General features: G+C 46.4%; 1 protein-coding gene across 1 annotated transcript in view; it reads left to right on the plus strand.

The window, feature by feature from the left end:
• Positions 1-19,291, plus strand: part of OBSCN (obscurin, cytoskeletal calmodulin and titin-interacting RhoGEF) — a gene marked incomplete at its 5' end in the record, with an annotated part of 163,633 nt that overhangs the window by 136,400 nt on the left and 7,942 nt on the right. Inside the window, 17 exon segments of the mRNA XM_035892522.1 lie at positions 1,069-1,192; positions 1,674-1,807; positions 2,154-2,266; positions 4,332-4,500; positions 5,006-5,087; positions 6,665-6,865; positions 8,028-8,088; positions 9,194-9,271; positions 9,416-9,588; positions 10,140-10,166; positions 10,676-10,828; positions 11,590-11,635; positions 12,173-12,250; positions 13,118-16,760; positions 17,383-17,505; positions 18,603-18,713; positions 18,832-18,999. Coding sequence (XP_035748415.1) covers positions 1,069-1,192; positions 1,674-1,807; positions 2,154-2,266; positions 4,332-4,500; positions 5,006-5,087; positions 6,665-6,865; positions 8,028-8,088; positions 9,194-9,271; positions 9,416-9,588; positions 10,140-10,166; positions 10,676-10,828; positions 11,590-11,635; positions 12,173-12,250; positions 13,118-16,760; positions 17,383-17,505; positions 18,603-18,713; positions 18,832-18,999 — 5,484 coding nt within the window.

Below are 19,291 nucleotides of genomic sequence, written 5' to 3' on the forward strand. Positions count from 1 at the left end.
TCCCAGTTTTGTGTCATCAGCGAACTTGCTGAGGGTACACTCTGTCCCCTCGTCCAGGTCATTGATGAATAAATTGAACAAGACTGGGCTGAGTACTGAGCCCTGGGGAACTCCACTAGCTACCAGCCTCCAACTAGACTCTGGCCCGCCAATATATATCTGATATAATAAGTAGCAATAAAAGAAGAACAATACCTGAACTGCCATCAAGCTGCACCATCCTTTTGCTTCCTTGTTCCTCTAAGCCCCAGATGCCAAACCTCGTTCTGGTGTAACTTAGAGTTGTACGAGGACATTTTCAAAGAACACAGTGGAGGTGCACCAATGCTGACATCATAACATCACCAGGTCCTCCATATTAGCATATCTCTATATTATTTCCATATTAATTGTACCCCCCAGCTAGGGCCTGCCTTGAGCACCAGTTTTATATTGAGGTAAGCTTACCCATTTCACTGATGCTGTCTGTGATTGCACCAGTGAGTCAAGAACTGTTCTCATAACACAAAGTTAAATTGAAGCATTCATGCGTACCAAGCTACCAATGGACATCCCTGCAGGAATTAAAAGATGTGGCACTTACGGACATGGTTTGGTGGTGGACTTGGCAAGGTTAGGTTTACGGTTGGACTCTATGATCTTAAGGGTCTTTTTCAACCTAAATAATTCTATGATTTCATCATAGCCATGGGCTGGAACTCAAACACAGTTAAATTAGCTCCTATAAAGGATATATTGAACACACACTGTCCTTCCAATCATCCTATTTCTTCTTGTCCCTACCTATTTTTGCCCCTGTGTGTTTCCATACAGAAAAGTTAGTTTTACCCAGTCAGCAATGTGCCACCCTTCAGTCTCTCTGATGTTATTCAAGCCCTTTGCTTCATGTGGTCTTCTCAAAAGGGCCAAATTCTCCTCTTAGCTTCAGTGACTGCGCTCAGCTGAGGGCAGGTGGGCTCAGTTCTGATACAAGGTAGACTAGAGATGGCTCCAGAGGTTTGCTCTGGGTTTCAGGCATGCTGTCACAGGTGACGTGTCTTTATTTGCCCTGTTTCTACCACCCACCAGACAAAACGCAAAGGCAGATTCCAGCTGAAGAACCAGGCGTGCCAAAGCCCAGCCCCGGTCCTTCCCGTGAAGGGGCAGCTGCTGGAGATGAAAGAACTCAGGAGCGCACTGTTCCTATTACCAGGTAAATGCCCATCTCAACATAAAGGTGTCTGAATATGGCAGACTTTGTTGCAAGAAAAGCAAGTCCTCTGTGGTGGAGGAAGCAGGTGGTGACTTGAACCAATTCTTGTAGGTTTGTTATTATTTTTAGAACCCTGTTCATATACACATTGTGCAAGAAGGTTAGAAAAGCTTGGAGAGAAATTAATTCCCCAGAACCAAAATTCTTCTTGTATTAATGTTAAGTAAATAATTATTCGTCTGGTGGTTAAACACACAGATCAATGGCAGGGTGTGATCCTTTATCTCCTTCTTTGGCGGTATTCAAACCCCGTCTGGACGCTGTCCTGTGCCCCCTGCTCTGGGTGAGCCTGCTTGAGCAGGGGGGTTGGACTGGATGATCTCCAGAGGTCCCTTCCAACCCCTGCCATTCTGGGATTCTGTGATCTCTGTAGTTGTGTGTGTGACTCCTTAATGATCTTTTCTCTTGGGCTTTGTGACAGAACATCACCAGCCACGGGGGAAGGAGACTGGTACAGAAGAGAAAGGGATGTGGTCTGGGATGTACACAGTGAAGTTTATATCGAGACCACGGAAAGAACTTGTGTGTATAAGACCGAGGAGAAGACCCCAACAAGTAAGAACGAACCTTGTTTCCCTTTCCCACATCCCATGATTGCCACTGTCTTCTCTTTTGGTAAGAACTCACGGTGACTGTTTTTTTAAATACTCCCATTTCTTGAGCAGTAACTTTTTATGAAACAAAAAGTAACGGATATGTGTGAAGATAAGAAGCTTAAAAGTAATGCCAGTGTGAAGAGCCCCAAATATATTGCTGTGATACCTCTTGATTAGACATTAAGCTAATGCTATATCCTACATGGCCAGTCCTATAAATCCCATTTGAGTAACTCAGCCTATATCAGCACACTATGAATAAAGTTACGGTTTTGTGCGCGCAGCAAACCCCTGTGTCTCACCAGGTCCTCCCTATATGCAAGTGACGATCGAGGATGTGCAGGTGAATTTGGGGGAGCGTGCCAAATTTCAGGCAGTCATTGAAGGAACCCCTCAGCCTACCGTTTTGTGGTTTAAGGTAAGCGCAGGTTTTTCCCTGGCTGAGCAGTGCTTCTGTGGGGAATTCCTTTTGCTCTTCCATCCCATACCTCTTACGCCAATTCTGGGTCATATCTACAGACTTTGTTGAAGCAGCTGCAGGTCTCGCTGGAACCACCAGCCATGCATCTCGCCCCGTGTTGTCTCTGGTGTCACTGTGGCTCCTTTCGCAGAGAGGGCAACCAAGATGGTTTTGGGGACCACGATGGGCAGGACGGGAGATTGGTTCCTGCCTGAGGGCCACCAAGATGTGTGCTGTAGTTTTGGGGTCGGGGAGGGGATTAGGAGTGGTTTATTGCAATTGCTGATGTGTCTTCCAGGCTCTGTATCTTTTCTGCAGCTAGCTGGTAAAATGAGTGTGGCTAAGGACAATGCGTATCCCATAGAAAAGATGGAGAAATAATTTATTATTCATCAGAATATTTTAGTGCCCCTGAAATAAGCCAGTGTTGTTCTGTAATGATTGTCTGTAACTCTTCTGTCCAACTAAGTGTTGTGTACGTGTAAGTTTTATTCCCTTTTTTTTTTCTGGCATGGGAACTGCAAGGATGAGCTACTCAGACAAATAAAATAACCTTAAAAACCAAGCAAAAATGCAAAGAACCCCTTCCCATGCACACACACACATGCACACCCATGCACCTGAACAACTTTAAAAGAAGAAGGCAAGAACGTATGATACACCCTGTTAATATTCTTGCAATCATCTCTGACGTTCTCAGCTCAGAGTTATCGCAAGCTAGCTGAACATTCATCTGTTTGCTAACCCACGGCAAAGCTCTCCACGTGCTTACCCAGTCTCCTCTTGCACCCACGCAAACATGTTGCATGTCCCTTGTCAAGGAGTTCAACCCAATGACAGTGTGCTGCCCAAAGTGCCACCTCTTCTTGCCTGTTCCGTACACATTTACCACAAGCCACATGTGTTGGTCCTTACATCTTGTACCAGGAAAAGTTAATCCCTGCCCACTCACTAGGCTATGGATAATTCTGTACAGCTCTACCATGTCATATTGCTAGAGCCTCCCTTCCAGGCTGACGAGCCCCAATTTGCTCTGTCAATCCTCATCTGGAAGCTGTTACAGAAAGAAGATTGCTGCAACAGTACCACACCCTGGGCAAACCAAGGATTTAGATGATGCTTTCTGTCTTACTCTTCATTTTTTCCCAAAGAATTCCTAACATCTGGTACTTTTTGACTGCCACCAAGCACTGAGCCGGCGCTGCCGTGGAGTGAGCTACTTAAAAGAAGGACAGATGAGGTGCTTATGGACATGGTTTAGTGGTGGGATGGCAGTGCTAGGTTAATGGTTGGACTTGATGATCTTAAAGGTCTTTTCCAACCTAGACGATTCTATGATTCTACTGTAACTCAAAGTTTGGCTCCGGTGTAGTAAGGAACAGCTCTGAGACCAACATTTCACGTGGTGGAACAGGGTTGCATCACTTTACATTTGTTGTATTATATACATTTATCTGGCATTCTACTGCCCAGGCAGGTGGTCTCATCAGGTCCTTTTGCATAATCTGCTCTCTGTGCCACACATGCTCCATCCTGTCTCTTTTTTTATAGCATTTATTAATATATATTTATATATATGTTTATATATTGATACACTCATATATTTATGTATTGATATATTAATATATTGATATATTATATATTAATATATTAAGCAGCACAAGTGCCAGCACAAGCTGGAGACCACGCAGGAGCAAAGCAGCTGATGCTGCCTGGGCTCACTGCTCAGGCATGGTGTGCTGGGAGAGCTGAAGAATAAACCACATCGCCCTGGCGATCCCTCCCAAGCCTGTGCTCCTATGAATGGCTTAGGAAACAAAAATGTTATTGGGTAACGTGGAAGCAGAGGAACAGTGGGGGGCGTGGGGGGCTTCTTCAGCCAGCATTTTGTTATTGAGATTTGCTAGCCTGAACAGTCTGTGTGGTAGCTCTGCTCCTGTATCTCGTTTCCTGAAGAGAAGAAACTTCTGTTTCCATCTTGGTTTTTTTTTCCCAGTGCCAAAATGTCATTTTCTTCTTTCAGGGCACTTCACTGCTGACAGACAGCAACAGGCTCCATCAAGGGAAGGAAGGAACAACATATTTCTTAGTTGTGGACAATGCTGCCTTGGAAGATGGTGGTGTTTATACCTGCGTCGCCAAAAATGCAGGAGGGGAGGTTTTGTGCAAAGCAGAGCTTATCGTGCATGAAGGTAATGTCGTTCTTTCAGCTGCAGGAATTGCTTCCATGGACATTGCAACACGTTCTCTCTTGCAGTCATCTCCTGGTACCCGTATGGTAGCTGCTCTGTGTTCCTGCGTAGCATTTGTGTATTACCAGTACGGCAGGATCCAGTATACAAGCAAATAATCTAGTGACCTACATACGTATATACAAATGAGATTTTGGGGTTTTTTTTCTCTGCTTCAGACTACATGACAAACTGATACAATAGGCCACAGAAATGAGTGGGGCCATGTCTCTGGTGGTGGTCTGCTCTTTAGCCTGGCTCTTCTGATTTATGTCAGGTGAAGACGCAGCCCCAAAGTTCATATTGACAGGTTCCATCATTGAACAGCTCCACTTAGTTCTGTGCAGAAGTTTAGAGAACCCCCGTAACTTTTCCTGCCTTAAATTGTCTTGTAATAACGTTGCACACTGTTAGCAAGGCATTGGTGTCTGAATATTAACACTTATATTTTCCTTCATTTCCAAAGCTAAGAAAGACCAAGCAGCAAAGAAAGTGGCCACCAGGAGAAAGCTCCATTCTCTTTATGAGGTTAAGCAGGAGATTGGAAGGTAAATGAGTTTTCCAACTTTATAGCATCACTGCTGGAGAATATCTAATCCTCCACCTGAGCTGCTGAGCATCTGTAACCAGAAGGAGAGGTGGGGCTTACTGTGGAAAAGTCTGAAAAGGTGGAAAAGTACTGGCAGAAGTTGGAGGTCCCCTCTGGTGGGTTGACCCTGGCTGGACGCCAGGTGCCCACCAAAGCTGCTCTATCGCTCCCCTCCTCAGCTGGACAGGGGAGAGAAAATACAATGAAAGGCTCGTGGGTCAAGAGAAGGGCAGGGAGAGATCATTCACCAACCACAGTCACGGGCAAAACAGACTTGGGGAAATCAGTTTAATTTATTACCAGTCAAATCAGAGTAGGAGAGAATAAAAACCCCCTTGAATCTTAAAACACCTCCCCCCCACCCCTCCCTTCTTCCTGGGCTTAACTTTACTCCCAAATTCTCTACCTCCTCCCCCCAAGCGGCACAGGGGGATGGGGAATGGGGTTGGGGTTAGTTCATCACGTGCTGTCTCTGCTGCTCCTTCCTCCTCAGTGGAGGACTCCTCACACTCCTTTCCTGCTCCAGCCTGGGCTCTCTCCCACAGGAGACAGTCCTCCACAAACTGCTCCAACGTGAGTCCTTCCCACGGGTTGCAGTTCTTCATGAACTGCTCCAGTGTGGGTCCCTTCTTTGCACAGGGTGCAGTCCCACAGGACCCTGTGGGTCCCATGCAGGGTCACCAGCCCAGCCAGAACCCATGGACCTCTGTGAGCTGCAGGGGGACAGCCTGCCTCACCAGGGGCTGCACCAGAGGCTGTGGGGGAATCTCTGCTCCAGTCCCTGGAGCTCCTCCTGCCCTCCTGCTGCTCTGGCCTGGCTGGCTCCTCTCACATCCTCTCACTTCTCTTCTCTCGCCAGCTACTGTTCCCCAACAGGGTTTTCCCTCTTTCTTAAATACATTATCCCAGAGGTGCTACCACCATCGCTGATGGGCTCAGCCTTGGCCAGTGGTGGGTCTGTCTTGGAACAGGTTGGCTCTATCAGACACAGGGAAAGCTTCCAGCAGCTTCTCACAGAAGCCACCCCTGTAGCCTCCCTGCTACCAAAACCTTGCCACACCAACACAATACATCACCCCATTGCAGGTGTGCTGGAAACACTTTCCTGAGGTTTCTGATAGAGGATGGGAGAGCCCATAGGTCCAGGTAGCTCCAACCAGCAAAAACACCAGCATAGACTGACAGGTTAGGTGCCCAGATATGGCTTCTTGGCCACGTTAGCATGACGAGCCCATAGCGACCTCTGCACAAGCACTGTGTCTATCCAAGGGATCCAAGAGCATCAGCCTTTGCCACCACAAGGCTGTATCACCTGGAAGAGCTTTTCCCTGGCTGTGAACTCGTTGCTGACTTTTGGAGACAGCCAGGAGAGGGCAATCGCAGCTCACATACAGGAAAATGCACTTTCGATGTCGGGGAATTTAAGCCCTGAGCAGTAGGGAGCTGCCAAAGGTTGGGACAGCGAAGGTCTATACCTGCTGTGCAGAGGGCTTTGAACCAAGCCTGAGCAGGGCTTGTGCTTTGATTTGTACACAGGGGCTGCTTCAGCTTTGTGAAACGAGTTGTACACAAAGGGAACAGAGTGTCTTGTGCTGCCAAATTCATTCCTCTGCGAAGCAAAACGAAGGCTCGAGCACATCAAGAAAGGGATATTCTTGCCTCTCTGTCCCATGACAGAATTACCAGGCTCCTGGATCAGTTTGAAACACGGAAAACACTGATTTTAATTCTGGAGTTGTATCCTTTTCTGTGCTGCTTATCTGAGGAGGCTGGGAAGTACTAGGTAGAGCTCATTTATGAAATAACTAAGCAATTAACCATTTCTTAGGTTTTGCCTGAGATAAAAGGACACGCACAATCTTGCTCTGGCACTGCAGGATCGCATAGCTCTGAGAGATCCTCACTGAAGTACAGTGTCTGCTGGTTCAGGAAAAATCATGATATTTGTGTATGCAAGTGTGAATCAGTTGTTAAGCACCAAAACTCTTTTCTGAAATGTCTGGAAGTGAAGGACTCTGTTTCCATGAGGTCCAGTCTCGGTGAGCACCAGGAAAATGCAGTGCAGAGCAGAAAAGCCGATAGCCAGCAGGTGGGTTTTACCATGAGCGATACCATGCTCTTGCTTGTAGGGAGCACAGGTTTAGAGCAGCCCAGTTCTGCAGGAAGGACACTGCTGCTATAGAGACTTTAACGAATTACATGCTGTCGGGATTTAAACCCGGCCGGCAACTCAGCCCTCCCCAGCCGCTCGCTCACTCCCTCCCACTGGGATGGGGGAGAGAATTGGAAGAATGAAAGTGAGAAAACTCACGGGTTGAGATAAAGGCAGTTTAATATGGAAAGCAAAAGCCACACGTGCAAGCAAAGCAAAACAAGGAATGCATTCACTACTTCCCACCGGCAGGCGGGTGCTCAGCCATCCCCAGGAAAGCAGGGCTCCATCACGTGTAATGGTGACTTGGGAAGACAAATGTCATCACTCCAAACGTCCCCCCCTTCCTTCTTCTTCCCCCAGTTTCTATACTGAGCATGATGTCATATGGTGTGGAATAGCCCTTGGGCCAGCTGGGGTCAGCTGTCCTGGCTGTGCCCCCTCCCAGCTTCTTGTGCCCCTGGCAGAGCAGGGGAAGCTGAAAAGCCCTTGACTGGTGTGAGCCCTGCTTAGCAACGACTGAACCATCAGGGTGTTATCAATGTTCTTCTCATCCTAAATACAAAACACAGTGTTGTGCCAGCTACTAGGAAGAAAATTAACTCTATCCCAGCCAAAACCAGGACACATGCACACCACGTCACCTGAGATCACATCGTGAATTCTGCTGTTAGCTGGATCGAGGTGTATACAAAGTAAAAATAAGCATTTAATCATAATTCAGTTTTCCCTTAATGCCATTGTCAGATGCTCCAGTGAAGAGCTCCTTGACCGTTTATTCAAGAAGAGTGTCGTCACTGAAGCAGAGGTAATCTTTCTTTCTCATTTGAAAGCCCAGAGCTGGTGGGCACTTCCAGGTGCATTCTCCTTTTTGAGTAGGAGGAATCTCTGTGAACCAGTGACAGTCTGTCAAAACAGAATCAGCCTTTAAAATGCATGCCCATCAGCTTTCATTACTAAGTTGAGTTTCTTCAGGGAATAACTAGAAACAGCCCGTGGTTTTGACCACCAGCATCACATTCAGCCTAATACAGGTGATATTTGCTCTCTCATTATCATAATATCTTTGCTATCTCTCACCTGGAGTTCCTGTATCCTCACTTGCTTAACAACCTCACAACTGTTGTTATCCCCTCACAACTGTACTTCTATCCACTCCCTTTCAGTGTCCAAACCAAGGGCTGAAATTCCAGTTTCTAAGGGTTTTTTTTTTTTTGAGATCCTTGGTGCTCAAAGTTCAAAATGTTTCACATCTCCCATCTAGTAGCCAGGTGTCCCATATTTATTGGTAAAATTGATTTTTCTTAGAAATACTCAGAGGGAATATCATATCGAATGGTTTGGGTGGGAAGGGACCTTTAAAGACCAAATGTCAGGTAACACTATAAAATGGCAAAAGTAGAGGACTTCCAAAGCTGAAACTGGCCGTAAATTGTCACTCCTTGTTCAGTCACAGTCAGATTGGATCTACATATGGTCAAGAAAATAGGTTTACAACGTAGTTCTAAAATGTATTTGTGTTTTAAATGCGTTTGCCTGATTTACACTCAGCCACAGCTGAGTTTGAGTTAGATAAGGTAGTTGATAAGGTTCATCAAACTTCAGGATTTCTGTATCTCTTTTTTGTGTGTATGTAGGGTTGGTTTTTTTCCAAAGTAAGGGCTTTTTCACCTATAGAAGACTCCAGCAGGGCGAGGTGGTCACACACAAGGCACAGCTTCATTCCACAGGGTAATATTTAGTTCACATCTTACTTCAACTGCACGACTAATATAAGACGTTCATTCTTGTTTTAAAATTATTTCTAGTTCAGTCTCTCCCGCTCTCATATATAAAAAATGCTGCTGGAATCAGGGATCCTTTTATTTACTATTTATGTTTAATAATTTTTTCATAATTTATTTGTTTTTTAGGTCAAATTGTATATCAAGCAAATTTTGGAAGGAATCAAATATCTTCATGACAACAACGTCCTTCATTTGGACATTAAGGTAATGTGCAATGGCAAGTCTAGCTTATAGCCTCTTGTTGGCCAAGGAACGGGAATTCTCTATTCGAATTATTCTTACTTACAACTGAAAATATTGCCTGCTTTCAAGAGAAGTTTCTCCCTTTTATTTTATTTTGTTTACCAGCCGCTGAATATCCTCATGGTTTATCCTGAAAGGGAAGACCTTAAGCTCTGTGACTTTGGATTTGCTCAGAAGATCACGCCCTTTGAGCCTCAGTTCAGCAAATACGGGTCTCCGGAATTTGTTGCCCCCGAAATTGTTTCTCAGTCACCAGTGTCAAAAGCCACTGATATCTGGTAACCTCTCATCTTTCTAAAAATCTTTTGCCCTAGGCAGCCTGAATTTCCATTTCTTGTTAATAAGTAAATGGAGTAGTGATAACGACACGGGAAACTGAAAGCGAACACTGAGAATGCAAAACCCATCAGGGCGCTTTAAATCTCCTTCTGCCTGTTTCATTCAACCATAATTGAATGCTGACAGCTAATTAATGCAAAGGAGCATCTTAGAGAAGATGATCTTTATTAGAGGTAGCAATTAGAGAGGATGATCCTAAGAGGCTTTCTAGAAAAGGCAAGCAAACTCCAAAAAAGTATTTGGAGCCTTCTCCTCTGTCTGTGCTTAAAAAATGGAAGATTACTTGAGAACAATTTTTTAAAATGTTGAAGGGAAAAAAATTGAAGGGTAAAACCAATCAGTTTTGGGATTTATCTTCCTTGGAAAGGTGAGGAGAAGAAGGTGAAGTTACTGTGCCAGGGTGTTTAGTGGCGGGAAGAAGGGCTGTGTGGTTGAGAAGGATGGAGAAATAGTGACGAACACCTGACATTTGTGTTCCCTCTCTCCTCAGGGCCGTTGGAGTCATCACGTATTTAAGGTAAATAAATCTTCTCGGAAAGACTCATTCAATACCCCTTTGCCAATCAGAGCCCTCCAGTACCTTCAAGTGAGGGGTTCAAATGAAGCATTGAGTCCTTCTATGATAAGTGCAATTTCTTTTGTGGTTTTCTCCTTTATTCTGGTTGCCCAGGGCTTTGGTCATTGTTCCTGCCTGAAGACCTGACAGCAGTTAGCAATGAGAGCAGTGGATGAGGTTCAGTCTTCCCCTTACCTGGTTTAGCCAACACCCTACTGTAGCCATGCAAAATCAACCCCTTCATTCCTTATCTGTGACACAGGGATAAATAATTCAGTTAAGTGCCATGTAACGCTGGGGTGAAAGGTGCTCTGCTAGCGGAGGCGCTGCTCACAAGCATTGGAAGTCCCACACATGGAGTCCCTCAAGCATTTTAAAGCCCCATCTAAGCATTTGTGCTTCCATCATTTGAACAGCAAATAAAAGTCTAAAGTTTGTCTCCTTTTATTTTACGGTGTTCAATAAATAAGCCTAACGTGCAAGTCTCCGTTTGCTGGGGAGAACGACAGAGGAACCCTTCTAAATATCCAGAATGGGGAAATTTCATGGACTGTTCCTGATTTTGTTCACTTAAGTGAAGATGCAAAGGACTTCGTGAAAAGGATCCTACAGCAGCACCCCAAGTGAGTGCACTTTTTGTGCTTCCTACAGCCAGTGTGCAAAGACACCGGTATCTCAGCAGGCAGATCTCAGCTCATCAGATGTGTGGTTCTTTTGAAAAATAGAAAGCTGAGCGAGATCTGCCGCATTATGCCCCAATTCTTCTTTATTATTCCCCATTACCCAAAACACAACTTGGCAATTTGCCAAATTGACCTGTTTCTGGTGTGGTGATGTCCTTATTCCTTGAATCCTCCAGGCAGATGAGGTTCTGAAATGACATGGGGAAAGTGAGAAGAGCAAGGACTGGTATAGAGGGAGTTATGCAAGAATTGAATAATATTAACACCATTCATTAAGCAATTTGAAGTATAAAAGGTGGCTTGAAGGCATGTTTGCAGTCACTTGCTTTTTAATTTCATTTCTATTCTTCCTGCCTGCTGCCAAAGCTATTTTTGCCCTTGGCCACCTAAAGAGTCAAAGTCACTCTTAGGTCTGCTCTCGCCACCCTTGAACAGGCTCCCTGCAGAGTGCCATGGGGTCTTCCTGAGGATCTGCAGGGGGTCTCAGGCTGAAAAAGGAGGATCGTTTCACCTCCAGGGAAGGAAACCTTGGGTTGAAAGCTTCTGTGTCTCTGTTTGGCTTCTTGGCTCTAAAACAGCAGCCTAAGGACAAGCACAAAAGTGTATGTGCGTCTCCACGTGAAGCAGGCACCCTCAGGAAGATCTTGTGGTTGCCGTTGAAAGTAACTTGCTACTAAAATGGTGATCTTTTCTCTTACCAGAGCCAGGCCTAGTGCTTTGGACTGTCTTTCCCACAAGTGGTTCATGGTAAGTTTGTCCTGGTTCTTTAGTAGAGTCATTAAAAATATTGAGGTTGGAAGAGACCTTTGGAAGGGCAGCTCTTAAAGCTGCTGGATGTTACTTACTGGTTATTTTTTCTCTTGGTGTCCTACTTTCTGTCCTACAGAGAAGTTCAGGCATGGCTCTTCAGAAAGAGGAGATACATTGGTGTTTAATAGTGACATGAGCAGATATAACATGTCTGTATAGAAAGGAAACTGTGGCTTTGCAGAGCAAAGTTATGGTTTATATTCCAGTGCCTTCAATCACTAAAGAGAAAAGCTAAAAACTAACAAAAAAAAAAAAAGGAATTTAAAGAAATGCATTGATCAGAGCTTGTTTTTGTCATTGAGAAGCTGAGATTTTCTACAGTTTAGACATGAGGGGATTGTAGCATTTGGTCTATTGTAACTTTCCTAAATTAAACAATTCAGGAAGGAGGGAATCCTAAAAATAAATAAATCTTCTCAGGAAATGAAGTCAGGATTTTTTAACCCATGATTTTCCTCTCATCCCACCTGGCAGCATAATCTCCCCCTCGAAGAAGCTCATTTCATTAATACCAAGCAGCTCAAATTCATTGTGGCTCGGAGCAAGTGGCAGGTGAGTTGGCCTTTATCTATGTTGGTTCTTTTTAGTTCTATTTATTTGTAATTACATTTGCATCTTTTGAAGTCTGTTGGGCCAGGACAGCAAGCACAGCAGAGATCTCAGCTGGGCTATGAATGGGGAATAAGCCGAAGAAAGAGTGGTCGATGGATATGGCAGAAATAAATTATCCAGGCTTTCACTGCCTGGAAATCATCTGGTCTAATGCAGGTGCCTGCAAGATGCATGGTTGTGTCTAAGTTAGGTACCCTCAGCTGCCTTTGCAATTGGTACTGCATTACAGACAGGTCCCAAGAAGATTCCTCTTTTCCTGAAGTTCTCTAAAATAATCAGATTGTTTGCCTTCCGAAGATGCCCTTTTCTCTCTCTTGGCTGTAAAGGGAGGCCAGCTGCTCAACTTCAACCGAGGTGTCTCACACGGCAGAAGTTAGAGCAGATGAATCCTACCTCCTACGGTATGGTAGGTCTTCTGTTGGCCTAAGTCACTGTGGGCTGTACTGCAGTCGACAGATTTAAGGTCATTTACCCTAGCTAGGCTCTAATCTGATGTGTTCCATTAAAAACTCCTTTTTCTGTCTGCTTTGAGTGGCCAGATTGTCTTTGAAAATCTCAAGTAGGGTCCTGCTTCCCCATTCACAACAGCAAGTGTTGTCAGTATAGTTTCACCTCTGTGAATGAGAAGATAAAGACTTGGAGAGCAAATGAGGCCCGGAGTGACGACACGTACAAAAGGGTGGCACTGTGTTATTAAGCCAGTATGTGTGGTATTTAAGAGTGCAGAAGTTTACTTTGGTGTGCTTGCTTTACAGTAGTCCTACCGTGCTTCCATCTGATTGTGCTGTATTTTGTTTTGCTTTTCAGCGGTCTCTGATGTGCTATAAATCCATACTGGTAATGCGGTCTATCCCAGAAATCCTAGAAAGGACTCATGACAACACCTCCCTGGCCATCTCCCGACATCTGATTGAAGAGAGCACGTCATCCAGTACCAGCGGCTCCTCTTCAGACAATGAGAACTCGCATTTCCCCAAGAAGAGGCACTTTGGCTCTACACCCGAACTGCACTTGTCCATATTTGATGCACCAAGCCATCAGGAGCCTCCGAAACATGCAAGTGAAGAGAAGCACTCCAAAATCTCAATCCCTCCAGTAAAACCCATGAGGAGGAAGTATGCTTCAGTGAAAGCTGAGGTGGGGGACAAATCACCTACAGAAAGCAAAGAGCTCATGGCAAGTATCTTAAAGGAGAAAGAGGAGGGGTTCCATCCCGGACTTCAAGATGAAAGAGCAGAGCAGTCCCAAAGAAGCGCTGCTGCTGAGCCTTCATCAGCTGAGCTTTCATCAGAAAGCACATCGCACCTATGCCAGAAAGATAAGCCAGGCGTATTTTTATCTGATAAGGACAGAGTTGAAAAGGCTGGGGATGGAACAGAAAAGCCACCTGTCTGTGTTCCTAGACAGAGTGTCATTAAAAGCACTTTCTACAGCCAAGCAGCTGAGCTACCTGCAAGGGGACCTTCCTCACCAGGCAGGGAGTTCAGAAGACACCTGGATAGAGCCAGAAGGACTTTCTGGAAAGCTGGATATTCAAAAGTGCCCCTCAGTGGTCTCCGTGAACCCCTTCTAGAGCAGTTTGAACTGGAAGAAGAGGAAGGAAAGTCTGACGATGGAGATGATCACAGGGAAAGTTTGCTTGGGTCCTTGACCAAATCAGTTTCATTTGACACTGCAAGGAAACCACCACATCCTGCCATTGCTAGTGCTAGCCGAAGCCGTTCCCTGGACGACTACAGGCTGAGAGCCTCAAGATCAGTGAGGGAACAAGATATTTTGGAAGAAGACTGTGATATAATGTCACAGGAAATTTGCCCTGAAGGCAGTGACCACTGCGACGTTTCTGCGGGGCCTGGCAAGGGATGTTCTGTAGACACTTCGAAGCAGGAGGACTTTAGGAGAGCCAGCAAGGATTGTTCAGAAGAGCAGCCCCCTTCAACACAATGTGAGGGTAATGGGTGCCAGGCTGGTTTTGAGCAACAGCTAGAGAGACGTTCAGTGTCACCTCATAGGAAAGAGAACAGGAAACATTTACTGAAGAAGTCAAAAGCTACTTACGCTGAGGAGGAAGCTGAAGATTCAGAAGGCAAAAGCCCCGTTCTAACTGCCCAGCGCTCAGATGTACCTGCATCATCAGCTCAAAAACATCAAAGCATGGAGGGTAAATCTCCCCCAGGCAGTGCCTCTGGCATGGCTTTCCAGGAGGGCAAACACTCCGTTTCAGCTCCCGCACAACCAGAGACCACCTCCGAGTTGGACCCTACAAGTAAGGCAGGCATCTCTCCACCCCAGGAGCCTGCTCACAGTACCGACATCCATCCAGATCTAAAAGGCGGAAGCTTGCTCATCAAAAGGACAGCCCCAGCTCCAACTTGGAAAGACAAAAGGCAGAAACATTCACATGAGAAGACTTCTGCTGATGGTGTTGCCAAATCTGATCTCATGGAGCATGAAAGTTCTACTGTTTCCACAGGCCCGCAAACAGAAACCGATTTACTTCCAGTATGTAAAGACAAAAGTCAGGAACTTCCTGGTCAAAGTGGTCCAGCAACTACTGTCTTGGTGGGCAAACGGACAGATACCCTAAGTGCTCTGCACACAGCCGATGAAGGTGCTCATCAGAAGCTGAAGACCTATGAAGAGGTGAGATCTGCTATCCTGGAGGATGAAAGACCAGGTATTATAGGAATCACTCCACCGGCAGCCCATGATGGTGAAAGCCAAGCACACAAGAGGGCTCCTGTTCATGTAGACATAGCATCTTCCATCGTGAAGGGGGAGCACCTCATTGTTCCCAAAATCCTGCCACCAAAATCAATGCCAACTTCGGTCTTCGATGGAGCAGGGCAGGCTGAAAGGGAACGGCCAGCTCATAGCAAGGGAAGCCTTCCTGCTCTGAGGAGTGCAAGCTCAGCTGTCCCAGAGATTGCTCCCAGTTTGGCCCATGAGGCTGAAATCGAGGGAGCTGAACCCCAGACGGTTTCTGAAGGCAGTGGCCCATTGCCTGCTCTTCTGGGGAGGAGACACCCAGCTAGAACTGTGTCCTCCCAAAATACTGGCCTCCCTTCAGTCTGTGAGAGTGAAAAGCTAGAACATCCAAAGGCACCACTTCACAGTGAGGTGACATCTGTTGTGACAGCACGTGGAAGCCGAGCAGCTGGACAGACTGCGCCTGCTCCTTTCCCCAAGGCTGGACATTGGGTGTCTGAGCAGCACAGGGCTGCCTATCCCAGTGGCAGAGTTTCTGCTGATCTGGAGGGTGGGCCTCCAGGTGTCTTACCTGCTTCACAAGCAGAAGTTCCACCAGCTTCAGTCTATGAGCTAGAATATGAGGAACGTTCAAAGGTTTATGGTGAGGGTAGAGGCGTTGCCTTAGAAAGTGGAAGCTGTGATGCTGGAAAACCCATCCCACCGTTGCTCTGTGGGGATCAAGGTCAGGAGCTCTCACATCACAGATCATCTTTTTACAGTGATGAAGAGTCTGCTGTGCTGGAGGGCCTAGTGGATGAGATGGTTTCCCTCTCTGAAGAGATGAATGTTTGGGCAGAGTCAGTTTCTGGGGAGGAGGAATGCAGAAAGCACACCTCTCCTCCCACAGAGATGTTCTACAAAGGCCCAGGTAGCCAAGCACTCACAGACACCTCCTTCCCTTCTGTACAAGGGGGTGAAAAAGAAGTCTCTGAGCTGGATGACCCTGCAGAACCCTATCTTGTCCTGAGTGAGGAGTCAGTGGTACTGGAAGGGCAGGGAGCACAGACAGTTCCTCATGAATGTGAAGATCTGGAGGACCTAGCGTTCGAGACGCCCCCTTCTAGCCAAGTGAGTGTTTCCTCAACAGATAGCCTGGACACTGGAAAAAGACCCAGTCAGGTGTCAGTGAGCAAGGACACCGGTAAACACCCAGAAGTTTCTTTAGTGAAAATCAAAGACCTGTCAGACGAAACACCCAGTCTGGGCAGTGGAACTCCAAAACTTGACATATCAGAGGTAGAGCCTGCCTACTTGAATTTCTCTGACTTGTATGACATTGTCTATTTTCCATTTGAATTTATGAACTATAGGAAGCCTCCACCCAAACCAACGGGTAGACGGTTTATACCTTTTGGTGAGAGGGCAAGGTCACCTCCTGCAGGACATTTGCATAAGGATAAAAGATTGTGCATCAGAGAAGAGGCAAAGGACAGGAGCAGGAAGAACCATTTGGAAATATCTGAGGCCATGGCAAAAGGGTCAGAGAGTCATAAAGAAATGTATGGCGCCCAAAAGGACTCAAGTGGTAAGCAGAAAAGCTCCTTCTACAACAAGCCGGGACTCTTTAAGCCATATGCAAGGTCTCATTCAGTGGAGCAGTCAGCGGAGCAGAGTCTGAAGAAGAAAGTAAAAGCTTCTGTTGCCCATATTTCAAGGATCCTAAAAGGAAAGATCTCTCCAGAGCCAGAGGCAGAGGAAGGTAAATATTGTACACTGTGCCATCACAGATTTGCTGCTATAACTGGGCTCTACTAAATCTGCCTTTTCCTTTTTTCCCAGCATATCTGAGGCTGTGGTTAGGCTGTCGTTGCAAAACGGGCAGTGGCAGGTTATGAAATTAGCGGTCTTCAGCCCCACCACGAGCTCTCCGTCACTGGCTCGCTTCAGTGCAGGGTCAGCTGGGTTAATCTGCTGATGGAAGGGGCTTAAATTCCCCCGGCTGAGTTTGCACAAAAGCAGACCAGGGCTGGATGATGCTTTCCTTGCTGCAGTTTCTTCTGCAGTTACCATCTGACCAGGGTAAATCTTTACAGCTAAAGCGACTGGGAGAAGTTGGTGAAGTCACCCTGGCTACCTAAGTTGACACTGGACAACAGAATCTGTCCTTTCTTCTCTGCCAGCCCTAGATATTCCCTGTTCTTCCAGGACATCATTCTGCTTGTAATAACTGTCACAGCCTTCCCTATTGACTGAAGGCTCGTTAATAAGGAAATCTGTGACTGCTGAGCTATTTATGTACGAACGGCAGAACTGTCTGCCGTAAATGGATGCCAGAGGGAGAAGGATGGCCTTGAATGACTTCTCATCCTTTCTCGAAACAGAGTTCGGTGAGCTGGGAAGGGAGGCAGTAGAAAAGGAGCTGTTAACTGGGGCTGAAGGATCTCTGAAGAGGAAATCCGCACTCTCTTCATTCAGGTTACCAAGCCTCATGCCAAAGGAGAAAGGTATTGCTATTGCATGTCATCAGATAGTTGTATCGTGGAGTATCACTACTGAATATGACAGTGCTGTGGGAGGCCAGCTGCTAAGGATGGATCTGCAATGACTGTCTTGAGATGACCTGGACCAACTCAGGCACTACAAGCCAGCCTCCTCTGTTTACATTATAACTACGTCCTTGCTAAAATGGTCTGGTCTTGGCATTGCTTGCAAGTTGGAGCCATTCTAGGAAGCCACTGCAAAGGAATAAAATCCACGTGTAAGCTAGAAAGACAACAAATGGAGTATCCAAGGGTGGGATGGCAGAAGCAGGGAACTGTGAATGCCTACACTCCAGGTCCAGCGCACATGTGTAAGGGCCAGACACGCTGCTGCAGAGCTATGAAACAAAAGACGGTGGGGCAGCCCCAAATGGCACATCAGCAAAGCTGAACTTGCTTTTTCCCAGGCAAATTTCCCCTTGGCTCTAGCAGGAACGCTTTCTGAGGTCAGGTTGATGCCCCAGTATTCAGCAGAGCCCAGCCGAGCTGAGGCTGGCAGCTCCAGGGCACTGCGGAGGAAAAACCCTGGAGAAACACAGAAAAAAACCTGAGCTCTCCCTTTCCCGTGGACACAGCAGCAGATTTGATGCTCTGTGGGTTTTTTCCTCCTTCCATATCCATCTTTTATCTCTTCTTCTCTCTTCTGGCACTGTCTTGATCTGATCCCCTCATCCTTGAAATACCATCATGTAGTTTTGCCCCCACATTTAAGCCAGGCCAGAAGAAAACTCTTGCTGTGTCATGCTCTGTTTCTCCTCTGAGCTGTTCTGTTGCCTATAGCTGTACCAGCAGGGCTGGGCAATGTCTATGTTCCTCGTGCACCTTCCAAGATCCACCTGGATTCTCACATATGAGTGGTCAAACTGCGTCCATGGGGCTGAGCAGGGCTCCTGCACCCGTGTGCCCAATGCCCAGGGGATTCTCCAGCCAAAGGAATGCCAGAGCATGAACCAGAAATGTTCTTGAGCCAATGAAAGATGCTTTCTGATGTCCTGTGACCATTTATTTTCCACATAGCCCTCCTGGCCACTCTGAATCATTGCTTTTCCTCTTCTTTGCAGCACCTTTGTTCGTTGAGGAGCTCATCGATCAGGCTGCTGCCATCGGACAGTGCGCGACGCTGTCGTGCCGGACAGCGGCTCACACCTCCCTGCGCATCGACTGGTTCAGAGGTGACATTGCCACCCCTCCAGGGAGTCCCTGACCTCTGGGACAGGGGTGCAGGCAGGGTTTTAGACACCTTGGCATGGATTTTCAGGGTACTTATCTCTCCTATCTTCTGCTTTTCAGATGGGATACCTGTCCACAGCAGCAGCCGGATCCTCATCTCCGCCACGCTCAAAAACTTTCAGCTGTTAACTATTCTCTCTGTTAATGCTGATGACTTTGGTATTTACACCTGTGTGGCCACAAACTCCCTGGGCTCAGCATCCACCTCTTGCGTTATAAGAAAAGCAGGTAAGAAGTAGCTACAGAAGGAGGTATTACAAGTACTTCTGCCCAAAAATGTGACCTGCAAATAACTCTGAGGTGAGATTCCTGCAGACAGGTTCAGAGGACGATCTCTCCCTTGCCTGCTCTAGTCCACAGCCACAGCCCTTGCTGTCTGGCAGCATGGCACACTTTGCAGGATTCATTCCCTCTTCTTCACTCTTCGGTCTCTCTCCTGGATTCAGACCCACTCCAGTAACCATGTGGCTCTAAAAACAGACTTCAAAATCTTAATACTGAGTTTAAATAAGGGATGTTG

Source organism: Egretta garzetta, unplaced genomic scaffold, assembly GCF_000687185.1.
Source record: "Egretta garzetta isolate BGI_Z169 unplaced genomic scaffold, ASM68718v1 scaffold124, whole genome shotgun sequence".
Classification (NCBI taxonomy): domain Eukaryota; kingdom Metazoa; phylum Chordata; class Aves; order Pelecaniformes; family Ardeidae; genus Egretta; species Egretta garzetta.